Source organism: Triticum dicoccoides, chromosome 1A (assembly GCF_002162155.2).
Source record: "Triticum dicoccoides isolate Atlit2015 ecotype Zavitan chromosome 1A, WEW_v2.0, whole genome shotgun sequence".
NCBI classification, from domain to species: Eukaryota; Viridiplantae; Streptophyta; class Magnoliopsida; order Poales; family Poaceae; genus Triticum; species Triticum dicoccoides.
In genome coordinates this window covers 426,988,016-427,004,341 of record NC_041380.1, presented here as the reverse complement: position 1 = coordinate 427,004,341, position 16,326 = coordinate 426,988,016, and the positions used below count along the sequence as shown (strand labels likewise).

Genomic DNA, 16,326 nt, shown 5'->3' with positions numbered 1-16,326 from the left:
TGGAACCATTCCCGACGCGCATCGTCACCTTGTCCTTTGCCAGTCTCCGCTTATTCCGCAGCCCCTGCTGTGAGTTACAAATATGAGCAACGGCACCGGTATCAAATACTCAGGAGTTACTACGAGTACTGGTAAGGTACACATCAATTATATGTATATCAAATATACCTTTAGTGTTGTCGGCCTTCTTATCCGCTAAGTATTTGGGGCAGTTCCGCTTCCAGTGACCCTTCCCCTTGCAATAAAAGCACTCAGTCTCAGGCTTGGGTCCATTCTTTGACTTCTTCCCGGCAACTGGCTTACCGGGCGCGGCAACCTCCTTGCCGTCCTTCTTGAAGTTCTTCTTACCCTTGCCCTTCTTGAACTTAGTGGTCTTATTGACCATCAACACTTGATGTTCTTTCTTGATTTGAACCTCTGCTGACTTCAGCATAGAAAATACTTCGGGAATGGTCTTTACCATGCCCTGCATATTGTAGTTCATCACAAAGCTCTTGTAGCTTGGCGGGAGCGACTGAAGGATTCTGTCAATGACTGCCTCATCAGGGAGGTTAATATTCAGCTGCGTCATACGGTTGTGCAACCCAAACATCTTGAGTATGTGCTCACTGACAGAACTATTTTCCTCCATCTTACAACTATAGAACTTGTCGGAGATGTCATATCTCTCGACCCGGGCGTGAGCTTGGAAAACTAGTTTCAGCTCCTCGAACATCTCATATGCTCTGTGATGCTCAAAACGCTTTTGGAGCCCCGGTTCTAAGCTGTAAAGCATGCCGCACTGAACGAGGGAGTAATCATCAGCACGAGACTGCCAAGCATTCATAATGTCTTGGTTCTCTGGGATGGGAGCATCACCTAGCGGTCCTTCTAGGACATATTGTTTCCTGGCAGCTATGAGGATGATCCTCAGGTTCCGGACCCAGTCCGTATAGTTGCTGCCATCATCTTTCAGCTTGGTTTTCTCTAGGAACGCGTTGAAGTTCATGATGACATGAGCATTGGCCATTTGATCTACAAGACATATTATGCAAAAGGTTTTAGACTAAGTTCATGATAATTAAGTTCATCTAATCAAATTATTGAATGAACTCCCACTCAGATTAGACATCCCTCTAGTCATCTAAGTGTTACATGATCCGAGTCGACTAGGCCGTGTCCGATCATCACGTGAGACGGACTAGTCATCGTCGGTGAACATTCTCATGTTGATCGTATCTTCCATACGACTCGTGTTCGACCTTTCGGTCTCCGTGTTCCGAGGCCATGTCTGTACATGCTAGGCTCGTCAAGTTAACCCTAAGTGTTTTTGCATGTGTAAAACTGTCTTACACCCGTTGTATGTGAACGTAAGGATCTATCACACCCGATCATCACGTGGTGCTTCGAAACGACGAACTTTAGCAACGGTGCACAGTTAGGGGGAACACTTTCTTGAAATTGTTATAAGGGATCATCTTATTTACTACCGTCGATCTAAGTAAACAAGATGCATAAACATAATAAACATCACATGCAATTATATAAAGTTGTGACATGATATGGCCAATATCATATAGCTCCTTTGATCTTCATCTTGTCACCGGCATGACACCATGATCTCCATCATCATGATCTCCATCATTGTGTCTTCATGAAGTTGTCACGCCAACGACTACTTCTACTTCTATGACTAACGCGTTTAGCAATAAAGTAAAGTAGTTTACATGGCGTTCTTCGATGACACGCAGGTCATACAAAATAAAGACAACTCCAATGGCTCCTGCCGGTTGTCATACTCATCGACATGCAAGTCGTGATTCCTATTACAAGAACATGATCTCATACATCACAATATATCATTCATCATTCATCACAACTTCTGGCCATATCACATCACATGACAATTGCTGCAAAAACAAGTTAGACGTCCTCTAATTGTTGTTGCATCTTTTACGTGGCTGCAATTGGGTTCTAGCAAGAACGTTTTCTTACCTACGAATAACCACAACGTGATCTTGTCAACTTCTATTTACCCTTCATAAGGACCCTTTTCATCGAATCTGCTCCAACTAAAGTGGGAGAGACAGACACCCGCCAGCCACCTTATGCAACTAGTGCATGTCAGTCGGTGGAACCGGTCTCACGTAAGCGTACGTGTAAGGTTAGTCCGGGCCGCTTCATCCCAGAATGCCTCTGAAGCAAGATAAGACTAGTAGCGGCAAGCAAGTTGAAAAGATCCACGCCCACAACAAAATTGTGTTCTACTCGTGCAATAGAGAACTACGCATAGACCTAGCTCATGATGCCACTGTTGGGGAACGTTGCAGAAAATTACAAATTTTCCTATGGTTTCACCAAGATCCATCTATGAGTTCATCTAAGCAACGAGTCAAGGGAGTGAGTTTGCATCTACATACCACTTGTAGATCGAGTGCGGAAGCGTTCAAGGGCATGGTGATGATGGAGTCGTACTCGTCGTGATTCGGATCACCGATGACCAAGTGCTGAACGGACATCACCTCCGCCTTCAACACACGTACGGTACGGGCGACGTCTCCTTCGTCTTGATCCAGCAAGGAGGAAGGAGAGGATGAGGAAGACAGCTCCAACGGCAGCACGACGGCGTGGTGTAGTTGGTGCTGCAGTACTCCGACAGGGCTTCGCCAAGCACGTACGGAGGAGGAGAGGTGTTGGGGAGGGGAGGGGCTGCGCCTTGGCTTGTGTTGTTGCAGCCCTCCCCTCACCCCTCTATATATAGGAGGAGAGGGGCAAGGGGGCCGGCCCTCTAGGGGAAACCCTAGAGGGGGGCGGCGGCCAAAGGGAGAGGGAAAAGGGGTGGCTTGCCCCCCAAGCTAGGGGGGCGCCCCCTTTAGGGTTTCCCCTCCCCTTGCCCTAGCCGCATGGGCTTAGGTGGGGAGGCGCGCCCAGCCCACTAGGGGCTGGCTCCCTCTCCCACACAGCCCATGTGGCCCCCCCGAGAGGGGTGGCCCCACCCGGTGGACCCCCGGAACCCTTCCGGTGGCCCCGGTACAATACCGGTATGCCACCGAAACTTTCCGCTGTCCGTTTAACCACTTTCCTTATATAAATCTTTACCTCCGGACCATTCCGGAACTCCTCGTGACATCTGGGATCTCATCCGGGACTCCGAACAACATTCGGTAATCACATACTTGTCTTCCTGATAACCCTAGCGTCACCGAACCTTAAGTGTGTAGACCCTACGGGTTCGGGAGACATGCAGACATGACCGAGACGACCTCAGGTCAATAACCAACAGCGGGATCTGGATACCCATGTTGGCTCCCACATGCTCCTCGATGTTGTCATCGGATGAACCACGATGTCGAGGATTCGATCAAACCCCGTATGCAATTCCCTTTGTCAATCGGTACGTTACATGCCCGAGACTCGATCGTCGGTATCCCAATACCTCGTTCAGTCTCGTTACCGGCAAGTCACTTTACTCGTACCGTAATGCATGATCCCGTGACCAGACACTTGGCCACCTTGAGCTCATTATGATGATGCACTACCGAGTGGGCCCAGTGATACCTCTCCGTAACACGGAGTGACAAATCCCAGTCTCGATCCGTGTCAACCCAACAGACACTTTCGGAGATACCTATAATGCACCTTTATAGTCACCCAGTTACGTTGTGACGTTTGGTACACCCAAAGCACTCTTACGGTATCCAGGAGTTACACAATCTCATGGTCTAAGGAAGAGATACTTGACATTGGAAAAGCTCTAGCAAACGAACTAACCGACCTTTGTGCTATGCTTAGGATTGGGTCTTGTCCATCACATCATTCTCCTAATGATGTGATCCCGTTATCAACGACATCCAATGTCCATAGCCAGGAAACCATGACTATCTGTTGATCACAACGAGCTAGTCAACTAGAGGCTCACCAGGGGCATATTGTGGTCTATGTATTCACACGTGTATTACAATTTCCGGATAATACAGTTATAGCATGAATAAAAGACTATTATCATGAACAAAGAAATATAATAATAACACTTTTATTATTGCCTCTAGGGCATATTTCCAACAACAATTGCTTGGCTTGTCATCGGGGTTGTGCATGATTTAAATATTTCGTGTGGTGAAGATAGAGCATCAACTTGTCAAAGAGTTTTCTGAGGGGCACCTTGCCTCTAGGGCATATTTCCAACAACAATTGCTTGGCTTGTCATCGGGGTTGTGCATGATTTAAATATTTCGTGTGGTGAAGATAGAGCATCAACTTGTCAAAGAGTTTTCTGAGGGGCACCTTGATTTGGAGTGTATCAACAGTTCTCTCATAACCTTGATTCCAAAAAAGCTTTCACCTGAGGGTTTGAATGATTACAGGCCAATATCTTTGACAAATACCTGTTTGAAATTCCTCACTAAACTTCTGGCCAACAGGTTGCAGAAAGTTATTCTTTCCTGTATTCATAAAAACCAATATGGATTTATTAAATCCAGGTCTATTCAGGATTGTCTAGCTTGGTGCTTTGAGTACATCCACCAGTGTAATGCTTCAAAGAGACCAATAGTTTTGCTGAAATTGGATTTTACTAAAGCCTTTGACACTATTGAGCATGATGCCATTCTTAGAATCTTAAGATACAAGGGTTTTAATGACAAATAGATTTCCTGGATGCAAACTATTTTGTCTTTTGGTTCTTCTTCTGTGCTTCTTAATGGTGTCCCTGGCAACCATTTTAAATGTAAGAGGGGAGTTAGGCAAGGAGACCCAATGTACCTCTTCTTTTTGTCCTTGCTGCTGACCTGCTTCAGTCTGTTGTGAATGACATGTGCAGTAAAGGAATTCTGACTTTGCCAATCCCTTCTAACAGCTAGGATTATCCCATAGTTCAGTATGCTGATGATACACTAATTGTGTTGCCTGCTATTCATCACCAACTGCTTGCTCTTAAAGACATGCTTGATGTTTTTGCTGCCACAACAGGATTATCTGTGAATTTTGCAAAATCCCTTGTGGTGCCTATGAACATGTCATCTGATGAAGCTAACAGGTTGGCCTCAGTTCTTGGATGCAGTGTAGGATCCATGCCTTTTACCTACTTGGGTCTGCCCATGGGGACTACAAGGCCCACAATCCAAGACCTCATGCCTCTTGTGCATAGGATTGAAAGAAGATTGTCTGCCACTTCATGCTTTCTGAATCAAGGTAGCAGGTTGCAGTTGCTCCAGTCTGTTTTAACATCAATGCCCATATATTTCCTGTGCACACTTGTCATTCCACCTGGAATTCTGAAACAAATTGAAAGGATTCAGAGACAATGCCTATGGAGAGGGAACTCTGATACCCCAAGACAATCCCTGACTGCTTGGGACTTGGTATGCTTACCAAAAAACAAAGGGGGTCTTGGTGTGCTCAACCTCAAGGTGCAGAATGAGGCCTTGCTTACGAAGTTCTTGCACAAGTTTTATAATCATCATGACATCCCCTGGGTTGGCCTTATTTGGAATGCATACTATGCCAACTCTGTCCCTCATACTACCACACTCTGTGGATCCTTTTGGTGGCGTGATGTGTTTAAATTGGCTAACAAATATTGTCAGCTGGCTACTCCAATGTTGGGTGATGGCAGGTCCATTGTCTTTTGGTCTGACAGATGGGTGGTTGAGCTTAAGGGTTCCTGCCTCAGTGAAAAATTTCCCAGGCTCTTCTCCTTTGTTATTGATGAGCATCTTTCAGTGTCTGATGTGCTTTCCCGGGAGTTTTTGTCCAATTTGCATTTTCCCTCTCTACACAAGCCTTTGCTGAGCTTGAATGTCTTCAACAGCTGACAAATGCTTATTCTTGCTCCACAACTCATGACACATGGATTTGGCCTTTTCATAAGGGTTGTTTCAGACCCAAATCCTTTTATGTGTATGAGCATCAACATATTGTTGTAGATCCAATCTTCCAATGGATTTGGAAATCTTCATGTACATTGAAAATCAAAATGTTTGGATGGTTACTGCTGAGGGATCATTTAAACACAAGAGACATGCTACTCAGGAGGCATTGGCACGTGGAAGATCATACTTGTGTCCTATGTCCATATCTGATCCATGAAGATTGTGCACATTTGTTCTTCTCTTGTAATTTTAGCGTTAGAGTCTGGAACTACTTGCAGATTCTTTGGGACCCACAGCCTGGGATGACAACATACAACATGGCAGTAAAGGCTAGGAAGGATTTTGGGCATTCTTTCTTCACTGAAGTGGTCTTTACAGCAGCTTGGAAAATTTGGATCTTGAGGAATGGCAAGGTTTTCAGGAATGAGACACCTTCTTTCAGAGTCTGGAGGCACAACTTTATCCATGACATAACCCTTCTTTCTCATAGGATAAAATGTAATACAAGGATAGCCTTCTAACTTGGATCTCTAACCTCCCTTAGTTAGTGTTTTCTTTTACCCTGCTAGGGTTGTAAGTTTGTAAGTATTTATGTCTTCTTCTTTTCTTTACTTGTATGGACTTGTAACAGGACTTTGTTACTTTGTTGTTTTCAATAAAGATCTGTGAGGCTGTTGCCTTGCAGTACATATTCAAAAAAAATATAGAGCATAGCCAGACTATATGATTTTGTAGGGATAACTTTCTTTAGCCATGTTATTTTGAGAAGACATAATTGCTTTGTTAGTATGCTTGAAGTATTATTATTTTCTATGTCAATATAAACTTTTGTCTTGAATCTTTCGGATCAGAATATTAATACCACAATTAATAAGAATTACATTAAAATTATGCCAAGTAGCACTCTGCATCAAAAATTCTGTTTTTATCATTTACCTACTCGAGGACGAGCAGGAATTAAGCTTGGGATGCTTGATACGTCTCCAACGTATCTATAATTTTTGATTGCTCCATGTTATATTATCTACTGTTTTGGACATTATTGGTCTTTATTATCCACTTTTATATTATTTTTGGGACTAACCTATTAACCGGAGGCCCAGCCCAGAATTGCTGTTTTTTGCATGTTTTAGGGTTTCAAAGAAAAGGAATATCAAACGGAGTCCAAATGGAATGAAACCTTCGGGAACGTGATTTTCTCACCGAATACAACTCAGGAGACTTGGACCCTACGTCAAGCCAACTAACAGGAGGCCACGAGGTAGGGGGGCATGCCTGCCCCCCCCCCCAGGCACGCCGTCCACCCTCGTGGGCCCCCTGTTGCTCCACCGACGTACTTCTTCCTCCTATATATATCCACGTACCCCCAAACGATCAGAACAGGAGCCAAAACCCTAATTCCACCGCCGTAACTTTTTGTATCCACGAGATCCCATCTTGGGGCCTGTTCCGGAGCTCCGCCGGAGGGGGCATCGATCACGGAGGGCTTCTACATCTACACCATAGCCTCTCCGATGAAGTGTGAGTAGTTTACTTCAGACCTACGAGTCCATAGTTAGTAGCTAGATGGCTTCTTCTCTCTTTTTGGATCTCAATACAATGTTCTCCCCCTCTCTTGTGGAGATCTATTCGATGTAATATTCTTTTTGTGGGGTGTTTGTTGAGATTGATGAATTGTGGGTTTATGATCAAGTCTATCTGTGAATAATATTTGAATCTTCTCTGAATTCTTTTATGTATGTTTGGTTATCTTTCCAAGTCTCTTCGAATTATCAGTTTGGTTTGGCCTACTAGATTGATCTTTCTTGCAATAGGAGAAGTGCTTAGCTTTGGGTTCAATCTTGCGGTGTCCTTTCCCAGTGACAGTAAGGGCAGCAAAGCATGTATTGTATTGTTGCCATCGAGGATAACAAGATGGGGTTTTCTTCATATTGCATGAGTCTATCCCTCTACTTCATGTCATCTTGCTTAAGGCGTTACTCTGTTTTAACTTAATACTCTAGATGCATGCTGGATAGCGGTCGATGAGTGGAGTAATAGTAGTAGATGCAGGCAGGAGTCGGTCTACTTGTCTCGGACGTGATGCATATATACATGATCATACCTAGATATTCTCATAACTATGCTCAATTCTGTCAATTGCTCAACAGTAATTTATTCACCCACCGTAGAATACTTATGCTCTCGAGAGAAGCCACTAGTGAAACCTATGGCCCCCGAGTCTATCTTTATCATATCAATCTCCTACTATTTAGTTATTTGCTTTGCCTTTATTTTACTATGCATATTTATCATAAAAATACCAAAAATATTATCTTATCATATCTATCAGATCTCACTCTCGTAAGTGGCCCTATAGGGATTGACAACCCCTATTTGCGTTGGTTGCGAGGATTTATTTGTTTTGTGCAGGTACGAGGGACTCGCGCGTAGCCTCCTACTGGATTGATACCTTGGTTCTCAAAAAATGAGGAAAATACTTATGCTACTTTGCTGCATCATCCCTTCCTCTTCGGGGAAAACCAACAGAGTGCTAAAAGAGGTAGCAGTCTCCCTCGCAGCGCTTTCTTTAAAGCCATTAAGCTAGGCATATAGTGCTCAAGTAGTGAATCCACCCGGATCCCAAGGTATATCAAAGCCAATTTTTATTAGCAATGATTTGTAATTTAGTAGTGAGCACAAAGCAGCATATATCATGTAATGACGAAGTCTAGCTCTCTTCCTATGCATCGACATGTCATAAAAGAACAATTCATGCACACATAGTAAAGGCCAATGCATAGTATAAACAGTTTCTTGCAATTTTATCGTATTGGAAACATAGAGAGGTGGAGATATAGTTCCTCTCTCATAATAATTGCAAGTAGGAGAAGCAAGCACATGCATATTATATTCATCAAAATCATCATGTGTGATAGTAAAACGCAACCCATCAATGTAATCCTTAATAAGCACAAACTTCTCCGATATAGTGTAGTTTGGAGAATTCAAAAAGATAATAGGACTATCATGTGTGGGTGCAATAGCAACAATTTCATGTTTAACATAAGAAACTATAGCAAGTTCATCTCCATAAGCATAATTCATATTGGCATCTTGGCACACAAGCATAGCAAGCATCATCAAAAAGGGATATTTCAAAAGAATCAGCGGGATCATAGCAATTATCATAGCATTCATCCTTCGGTAAGCATGAAGAGGAATTAAACAATGTATGAGTTGAAGAGTTACTCTCATTAGAAGGTGGGAACGGGTGATCAATCCGCTCTTCCTCCTTTTGTTCTTCGCTCTCCTCCTCATCTTTTTCATCCAATGAGCTCACAGCTTCATCAACTTCTTCTTCCATAGATTCCTGCAAAATATTAGTCTCTTCTTGGACAGCAGAGACTTTCTCAATAAGCGCATTAATATAGGAATTATATTCATAATTATCATAGCAATATTTTAGGATAGCTAAATTTTCAGGCCTATAAACATCATCATCAAAACCTTCATACTTTTCAAACAAAGATTCAATTTCATAAGCACCCTTCGAAGCAACAAATTCTTCTATTTGTTCCACATCATAGTAGTCATATATACCTCTAGCATAAGAAGCCAAGGTTTAATTATCATTAAATTCACATGAAAAGGGAAGGTGTGGAGCCTTCATCCTAGAGCAACAAGTATAATCATATCTCAAGCATAGTTGCCTAGCATACCAATACAACATATAAATTTGATCCCATAATAGTTTCCCTTTTTGAGTCAAGCGATAATCCCTAAAGTATTCACGTTGATCAAACGTTACTCCCATTACCAGATTGAATGGGGTTTTCTCAGGATTATCAAAGTAGTACATAATTTCTGTCACATAACGAGCATCGAGGGTTTTAGGAGGTTCCTCATCTCCATGAGTAGCAAGTACACCTAATTTTTTTGGTATTTTGTGTTCCATATCCATAACTAAAGATAGAGAACAACTAAGAACAGCAAATAAAAATTACTTAGTGATAAAGCAAACAAGCACACACAAGAATATTCACCCCACGCTATTGCTCCCCGGCAACGGCGCCAGAAAAAGGTCTTGATAACCCACAAGTATAGGGGATCAATTGTAGCCTCTTTCGATAAGTAAGAGTGTCGAACCCAATGAGAAGCTAAAGTTAGAACACATATTCCCTAAAGTTCTATCGACCACCGATACATCTCTATGCACGCTTGACGTTCGCTTTACCTAGAACAAGTATGAAACTAGAAGTACTTTGTAGGTGTTGTTGGATAGGTTTGCAAGATAATAAAGAGTGCATAAATAAAATCTAAGGGCTGTTGTAAGTAAAGAAGCGATAAAGTAAATATAGAGAGAGTGGAAAAGTGGTGGTAGGAGTTGTGAAATTGCCCCTAAGCAATTGACTACTTTACTAGACCGATAGCAAGCATTATGTGGGAGAGGCCACTGCTAGCATGTCATCCCTGACTTGGAATTCTATGCACTTATGATTGGAACTATTAGCAAGCATCCGCAACTACTAACGTTCATTAAGGTAAAACCCAACCATAGAATTAAGATATATTGGTCCCCATTCAATCCTGTATGCATCAATTTCTATGCTAGGTTGAAGCTTCTATCACTCTTGCCCTCTAATACATAGTCCTATCAACATACAACTAACCCTATGGTGTGATCCACGCGCGTGCTCATATGATGGGCACCAAAGGACAGCAAGGTAACCACAAGAAAATTAAATCAATCATAGCAATTCATCAACCACTGATAGGACAACGAAAATCTACTCAGACATCATAGGATGGCAACACATCATTGGATAATAATATGAAGCATAAAGCACCATGTTCAAGTAGAGGGTACAGCGGGTTGCGGGGGAGTGGAGCACTGCGGATAGAGGGGGGAAGGTGATGGAGATGTTGGTGAAGATGGCGGAGGTGTTGTTGTAGATCGCGGTGATGATGATGATGGCCACGGTAGCGTTTCGGTGCCACCGGAAGAGAAGGGGAGAGGGGGCTCCTTCGTCTTCTTCTTCTTCCTTGACCTCCTCCCTAGATGGGAGAATGGTTTCCCCTCTGGTCCTTGGCCTCCATGGCATGGGAGGGGCGAGAGCCCCTCCGAGATTGGATCTGTTTCTCTGTCTCTCTGTGTTTCTACGTTCTGTTTCCTACCCTTTCACCGTTTCGTATATATATGGAGATCCGTAACTCCGATGGACCGAAACCTTTGCCGTGATTTTTTACCAAAAATTAGCTTTCTTGCGGCCGAAGAAGGGCATCAACCACCTTATGGGTGGACCACGAGGGTCAGGGGCGCGCCCAGGGGGGTGGGGCGCAGCCCCCTACCTCGTGCCCACCTCGGACAACGTTTGGCATTGATCTTTCTCCCAGATTTTCCAAATATTCCAAAAATAAGCTCCGTCCGTTTTTATCCCGTTTGGACTCCATTTGATATGGATATTCTGCGAAACATAAAACATGCAACAGACAGGAACTGGCACGGGGCACTGGATTAATAGGTTAGTCCCAAAAATAATATAAAAAGTTGCCAAAAGTATATGAAAGTTGTAGAATATTGGCATGGAACAATCAAAAATTATAGATATGACGGAGACGTATCAGTCGTGCGGACGGCACAGTTGGATTACCCAAGCCCGTATTGATGAGAATCCCATGATAAGAGGACACGATCTCTGTTTTGACAAGACGTATCACCGGAGGTTGCATCTTGAAACGTGAAACAGGAGATTGAAAAGCAATTCGAAATAATAAAGAGGCCAGACGTAACGTCTCGCCAGCAAAAACTATTAGTGAAGACATATCGTGTTATAACCCTTGTGGCAGTGAGGTTGTGATTGTTAAACAGATCTGGACATAGTTTTTGTTGATCAACTACCTTAAAGTATTCAGATGAGGAACCCTCCTTGCAATGCCGAAGACAATCTGCGCACCGGACACATCGTCATTGAAGCCTGGTTTAGGGGCTACTGAGGGAGTCCTGGATTAGGGGGTCCTCGGGCATCCGGGCTATGTGACATGGGCCGGACTAAAGGGCCGCGAAGATACAAGATAGAAGGCTTTTCCCCGTGTCCGTATGGGACTCTCCATTGCGTGGATGGCAAGCTTGGCATTCGGATATGAAGATTCCTTTCTCTGTAAACCGACTATGTACAACCCTAGCCGCCTCCGATGTCTATACAAACCGGAGGATTTAGTCTGTAGAGGCAGTCATAATCATACAGTCTAGACATCTAGGGTTTAGCCTTTACGATCTCGTGGTAGATCAACTCTTGTAACCCCTATACTCATCAAAGCCAATCAGGCAGGACGTAGGGCTTTACCTCCATCAAGAGGGCCCGAACCTGGGTAAACATGGTGTCCGCTGCCTCCTATTACCTCTGATCCTTAGACGCATAGATCGGGACCCCCTACCCGAGATTTACCGATTTTGACACCGACAATCGTCCCACAAGGTGTGCCGTGCAATGACTTTCTTTCACGCCGGCGGGAAGGCACCCTCAAACTGCCAAAGACGGTTCAAACTCCTGCTCGAGGATCATCAGCCAGAGCATGATGTTGACACCGTAGAAAGGGTCGCCGCTCTCCTCCGGCAACAGCCTCACCCGGAACTCCCTCATCCAAGGACGCATCTGGCCGAAGTCATCCTCGAGGACCAGCGGCACCGGAATCCCCTCGATGCTAAGCTTCCACCCCAACTGCAGTCGGTGTCCGGTGGCGCGACCCCACCCAAACGGTCGAGCTCGTTCGCCTGCTAGACGATGAGGCTACTCCGCCCTCCTCCCCACATAACCGACGACGTGGGCAGCGACTGTGTAGGCTAAGGTTACTGGCGGCGGAGGCGACAACCTCCTTTTGGGCTCGGGTGATAATGATGTCAGATGTGGGGGGTGTATAGGAAGAAGAAGGGCAGTAGGTAGGACGTGCCAGTGGCTGGCTTAACGCAGTAATTAATGGCGGGCGCAGCGAGGCTGGCGGTGGCAGGCGGCAAGTGGCTCGACGCTTGTGGGTAAAATCCACGCGGGTAGGCGACTCAGCCTCTTATAGGTATCCACATTGGCTTAATGGCGGCAGGTGCCCCGTTGGCCGGCTTGCTGTGTGGGAAACTGCCGCCTCGTGCGGCGTGATTGATTGCTGACCGTCCACATACGCCTTTTCGTGTACAGACGGTACGTACACAGGACACGTACCAGCGAGCTGGAGCGGGCGACCAATTTTTTTTAAAAAAAACCATCATACCCTTTATTATAAAGGGATATGAAGATATCATTGTTGTTGACGTGTTTAGGGGTTGTAAAGAAATTGGAAAAAAGAAAGACCTGACTGCAAATTGGAACCGGGAGGCGCAGTCCGGATTTTGCTGGACTGAAAGGAGATGAATTTGATTTCTGTTCGAACAAGAAAAGAAAAGAAAGGGTAAGTGTATGCGCGTGTATATGAGCGCTTACGTCTATACTAATATTAAAAAAAAGATGAATTCGATTCCTATGGACAAGGCTTGGTGGGCGCCCGCGTCTCGCCCGTGCGGTGGAAGCGTGCCGCATCATGTGCCAGGCCCCGGGGCTTCCAGAACGCTTTTGGCACCTCAACCATTCCGCGGCCTACGCCGCCGTCGGAAATATCTTGGGGGCCATGACATGTGAAGATGCGCCAGGTGCTGCGTGTTGCTTGGGCGCCGCTGTACCACGCGGGGACACTTGGCTAAGCCTGAGCAGAGCTGGTTGGAAGGAAAGTCTGAGCAGAGCTGGTTGGAAGGAAAGTCGAATAAGAAACCAGACGAAGTCATTCCTTTCTTTGGAGACCTGGCTACCGCTAGGTAGGTAGCCAGCCGGAAGGCAACCGTTTGGTGCCGCCCTGTGCGTTGATGCTCCATTTCTCTTCCTCTCATTCTGATGATCACGCGGATGCCCGGCGCGTGGCGCGTTGCCATGCGTACGCGTGTCAGCAGAGCATCCTAAAAACAACGGCGTGCTTTCGGGAGAGTTCGCAACCATCCCCGCCACCTCCCCCTTCTCGTCTTCCGTCTAAAAAGTGCAGGCCAGCACCCGTCTCCTGAGCACACATCTCACCACGCCACAAACACCAAAGAGAGGTGTACTACGAGGGAGTGAGAGGCGCCCGGCTCGCCTGCGTCCGTCTCCACTTCTCGCGAGCCCGGCGTCACCCGCCGCCGGGCACGCACCACGCTCAACGCCAAAGAAAATAGTGTAGGTCGTGTAGGCGAAGGCCGACCTGCAAACTAAACACTAGTCGATCAAGATGGTGGTGGAGGGATACGAAGCCGACAAGAACATCCAGATATGGAAGGTGAAGAAGCTGATCAAGGGGCTGGACGCGGCGAGGGGCAACGGCACGAGCATGATCTCGCTCATCATACCGCCGCGCGACCAGGTGTCCCGCGTCGCCAAGATGCTGGGCGACGAGTACGGGACCGCCTCCAACATCAAGAGCCGGGTGAACCGCCAGTCCGTGCTGGCCGCCATAACCTCCGCCCAGCAGAGGCTCAAGCTCTACAGCCGGGTGCCCCCCAACGGCCTCGTGCTCTACACGGGCACCGTCGTCACCGACGACGGCAAGGAGAAGAAGGTCACCTTCGACTTCGAGCCCTTCCGGCCCATCAACGCGTCGCTCTACCTCTGCGATAACAAGTTCCACACCGAGCCGCTGAACGAGCTCCTCGAGTCCGACGACAGGTTCGGCTTCATCGCCATGGACGGCAACGGCACGCTCTACGGCACGCTGAGCGGCAACAGCCGGGAGGTGGTGTACAAGTTCAGCGTGGATCTGCCCAAGAAGCACGGGCGGGGAGGGCAGTCGGCGCTCCGGTTCGCGCGCCTGCGCATGGAGAAGCGGCACAACTACCTGCGCAAGGCGGCCGAGCTGGCCACGCACTTCTTCACCAACCCCGCCACCAACCAGCCCAACGTGGTCGGGCTCATCCTGGCCGGCTCCGCCGATTTCAAGACCGAGCTGGGCAAGTCCGAGATGTTCGACCAGCGGCTCCAGGCCAAGATAATCAAGTCGGTCGACGTGTCGTACGGCGGGGAGAGCGGCTTCAACCAGGCCATTGAGATGTCTGTGGAGGTCCTCTCCGAGGTCAAGTTCGTCCAGGAGAAGAAGCTCCTTCGCAAGTACTTCGAGGAGATAAGCCAGGACACCGGGAAGTACGTCCTGGGCGTGCAGGACACCATGGCGGCCCTCGAGATGGGCGCGGTCCACACGCTGATCGTGTGGGAGAACCTCGACGTCAGGCGGTACGAGCTGAAGAACTCCGCCACGGGGGAGACGGTGGTGAAGTACATCAACGGCGGCCAGGAGGCGGACCAGAGCAACCTCGGTGTCGACGAGGCGGCGTGCGGGGAGCTGGACGTCGTCGACAGGGTGCTGCTGCTGGAGTGGTTCGCCGAGAACTACCAGCAATACGGCTGCAAGCTGGAGTTCGTCACCAACAGGTCCCAGGAAGGATCGCAGTTCTGCCGGGGCTTCGGCGGCATCGGCGGGATCCTCCGCTACCCGGCGGACGTCGCCGCCTACAACGACGACGACGACGACGACATGCTGGATGACGACGTCTATGAAGGCCTCGAATAGCAATCAACTGAAGCTTCACTGCACACGGTCTGGGAGGAGCCTGCGCTGGCCCCGACCGCGCCGCCGGGACGAGACCCTGCTGAAACATCCAAACGATCGGTGCAAGGGAAACGAGGTATGGTCCTGAAACTGGCCATGGTTGATTCGGTTTCTGTGTCTTTCTTCTGATCTTTTTGACTGACCTTGATCAACATTCACAACGTCTGCTTTGAGCAGGAGGTGGGACAGAAGAAAGGATCTCAGCAATTATAGTTCGGACCTTGAGCAAAGCACGATGATGGCGTTGATGGTTTGGAGTTGAAGGTCTCTTCCTCTCTGGATCCATCCCTTCAAATTTGGTTATGCTACTAAGCAGCCGTGGCTGCCTTCTCTTGCTGCATCAGAGAATATGCTTATTAGAGTCGTATTAGTTGCGAGTGTGAGAGTGGTGTTCCTTATAATCTACTCCTGAGTCGCCTTATGAGCTTATATGCTACTACAACAACTGCTTGAAATAATGTTGTGTATTATTGTGTTCGATTTTATATGTGAGATTTATTGCTATGGTAAGATACTACTTATGCTATCCTCACTATTGCCAGCCTTAAGGCATTGTTTCTAACCAATCCCCTATATCCCAAGGGTCTGTCTAGGGCTCATCTAGATGTGACATAACAAAATCACATCTAAGTGTGATGTCAGCGCCACCTCATTGTTTGTTTGTTTGATTTTGATTTGTCAAAGCCCAAAACAAACAAACGAGCTCGCCCGCATCTCCGCCTGGTTGGGCCGGCCAATATGTCCACCCGCGCCTACATGCTGGTAGGCTACCTACTAGCACAAAGCTAGCGATTAGTGCTAAAAAAACCCAAGCTAACGATCAGAATTTATATAAAGCTAGCGA

At 46.7% G+C, this 16,326-nt stretch overlaps 1 protein-coding gene across 1 annotated transcript; it reads left to right on the top strand.

The window, feature by feature from the left end:
• The first annotated feature begins 13,877 nt into the window (after nucleotides 1-13,877).
• Nucleotides 13,878-15,967, top strand: LOC119277141 (eukaryotic peptide chain release factor subunit 1-2-like). The gene is made up of 2 exons (XM_037558374.1): nucleotides 13,878-15,558; nucleotides 15,660-15,967. Exon 1 carries the CDS (start codon nucleotides 14,112-14,114, stop codon nucleotides 15,441-15,443), a length of 1,332 nt encoding a protein of 443 aa, XP_037414271.1. The 5' UTR covers nucleotides 13,878-14,111; the 3' UTR covers nucleotides 15,444-15,558; nucleotides 15,660-15,967.
• Nucleotides 15,968-16,326: the final 359 nt, after the last annotated feature.

Coding starts and splice junctions, on each gene's coding strand:
- LOC119277141 (XM_037558374.1), top strand. CDS start 14,112: ATGGTGGTGGAGGGATACGAAGCCGACAAGAACATCCAGATATGGAAG.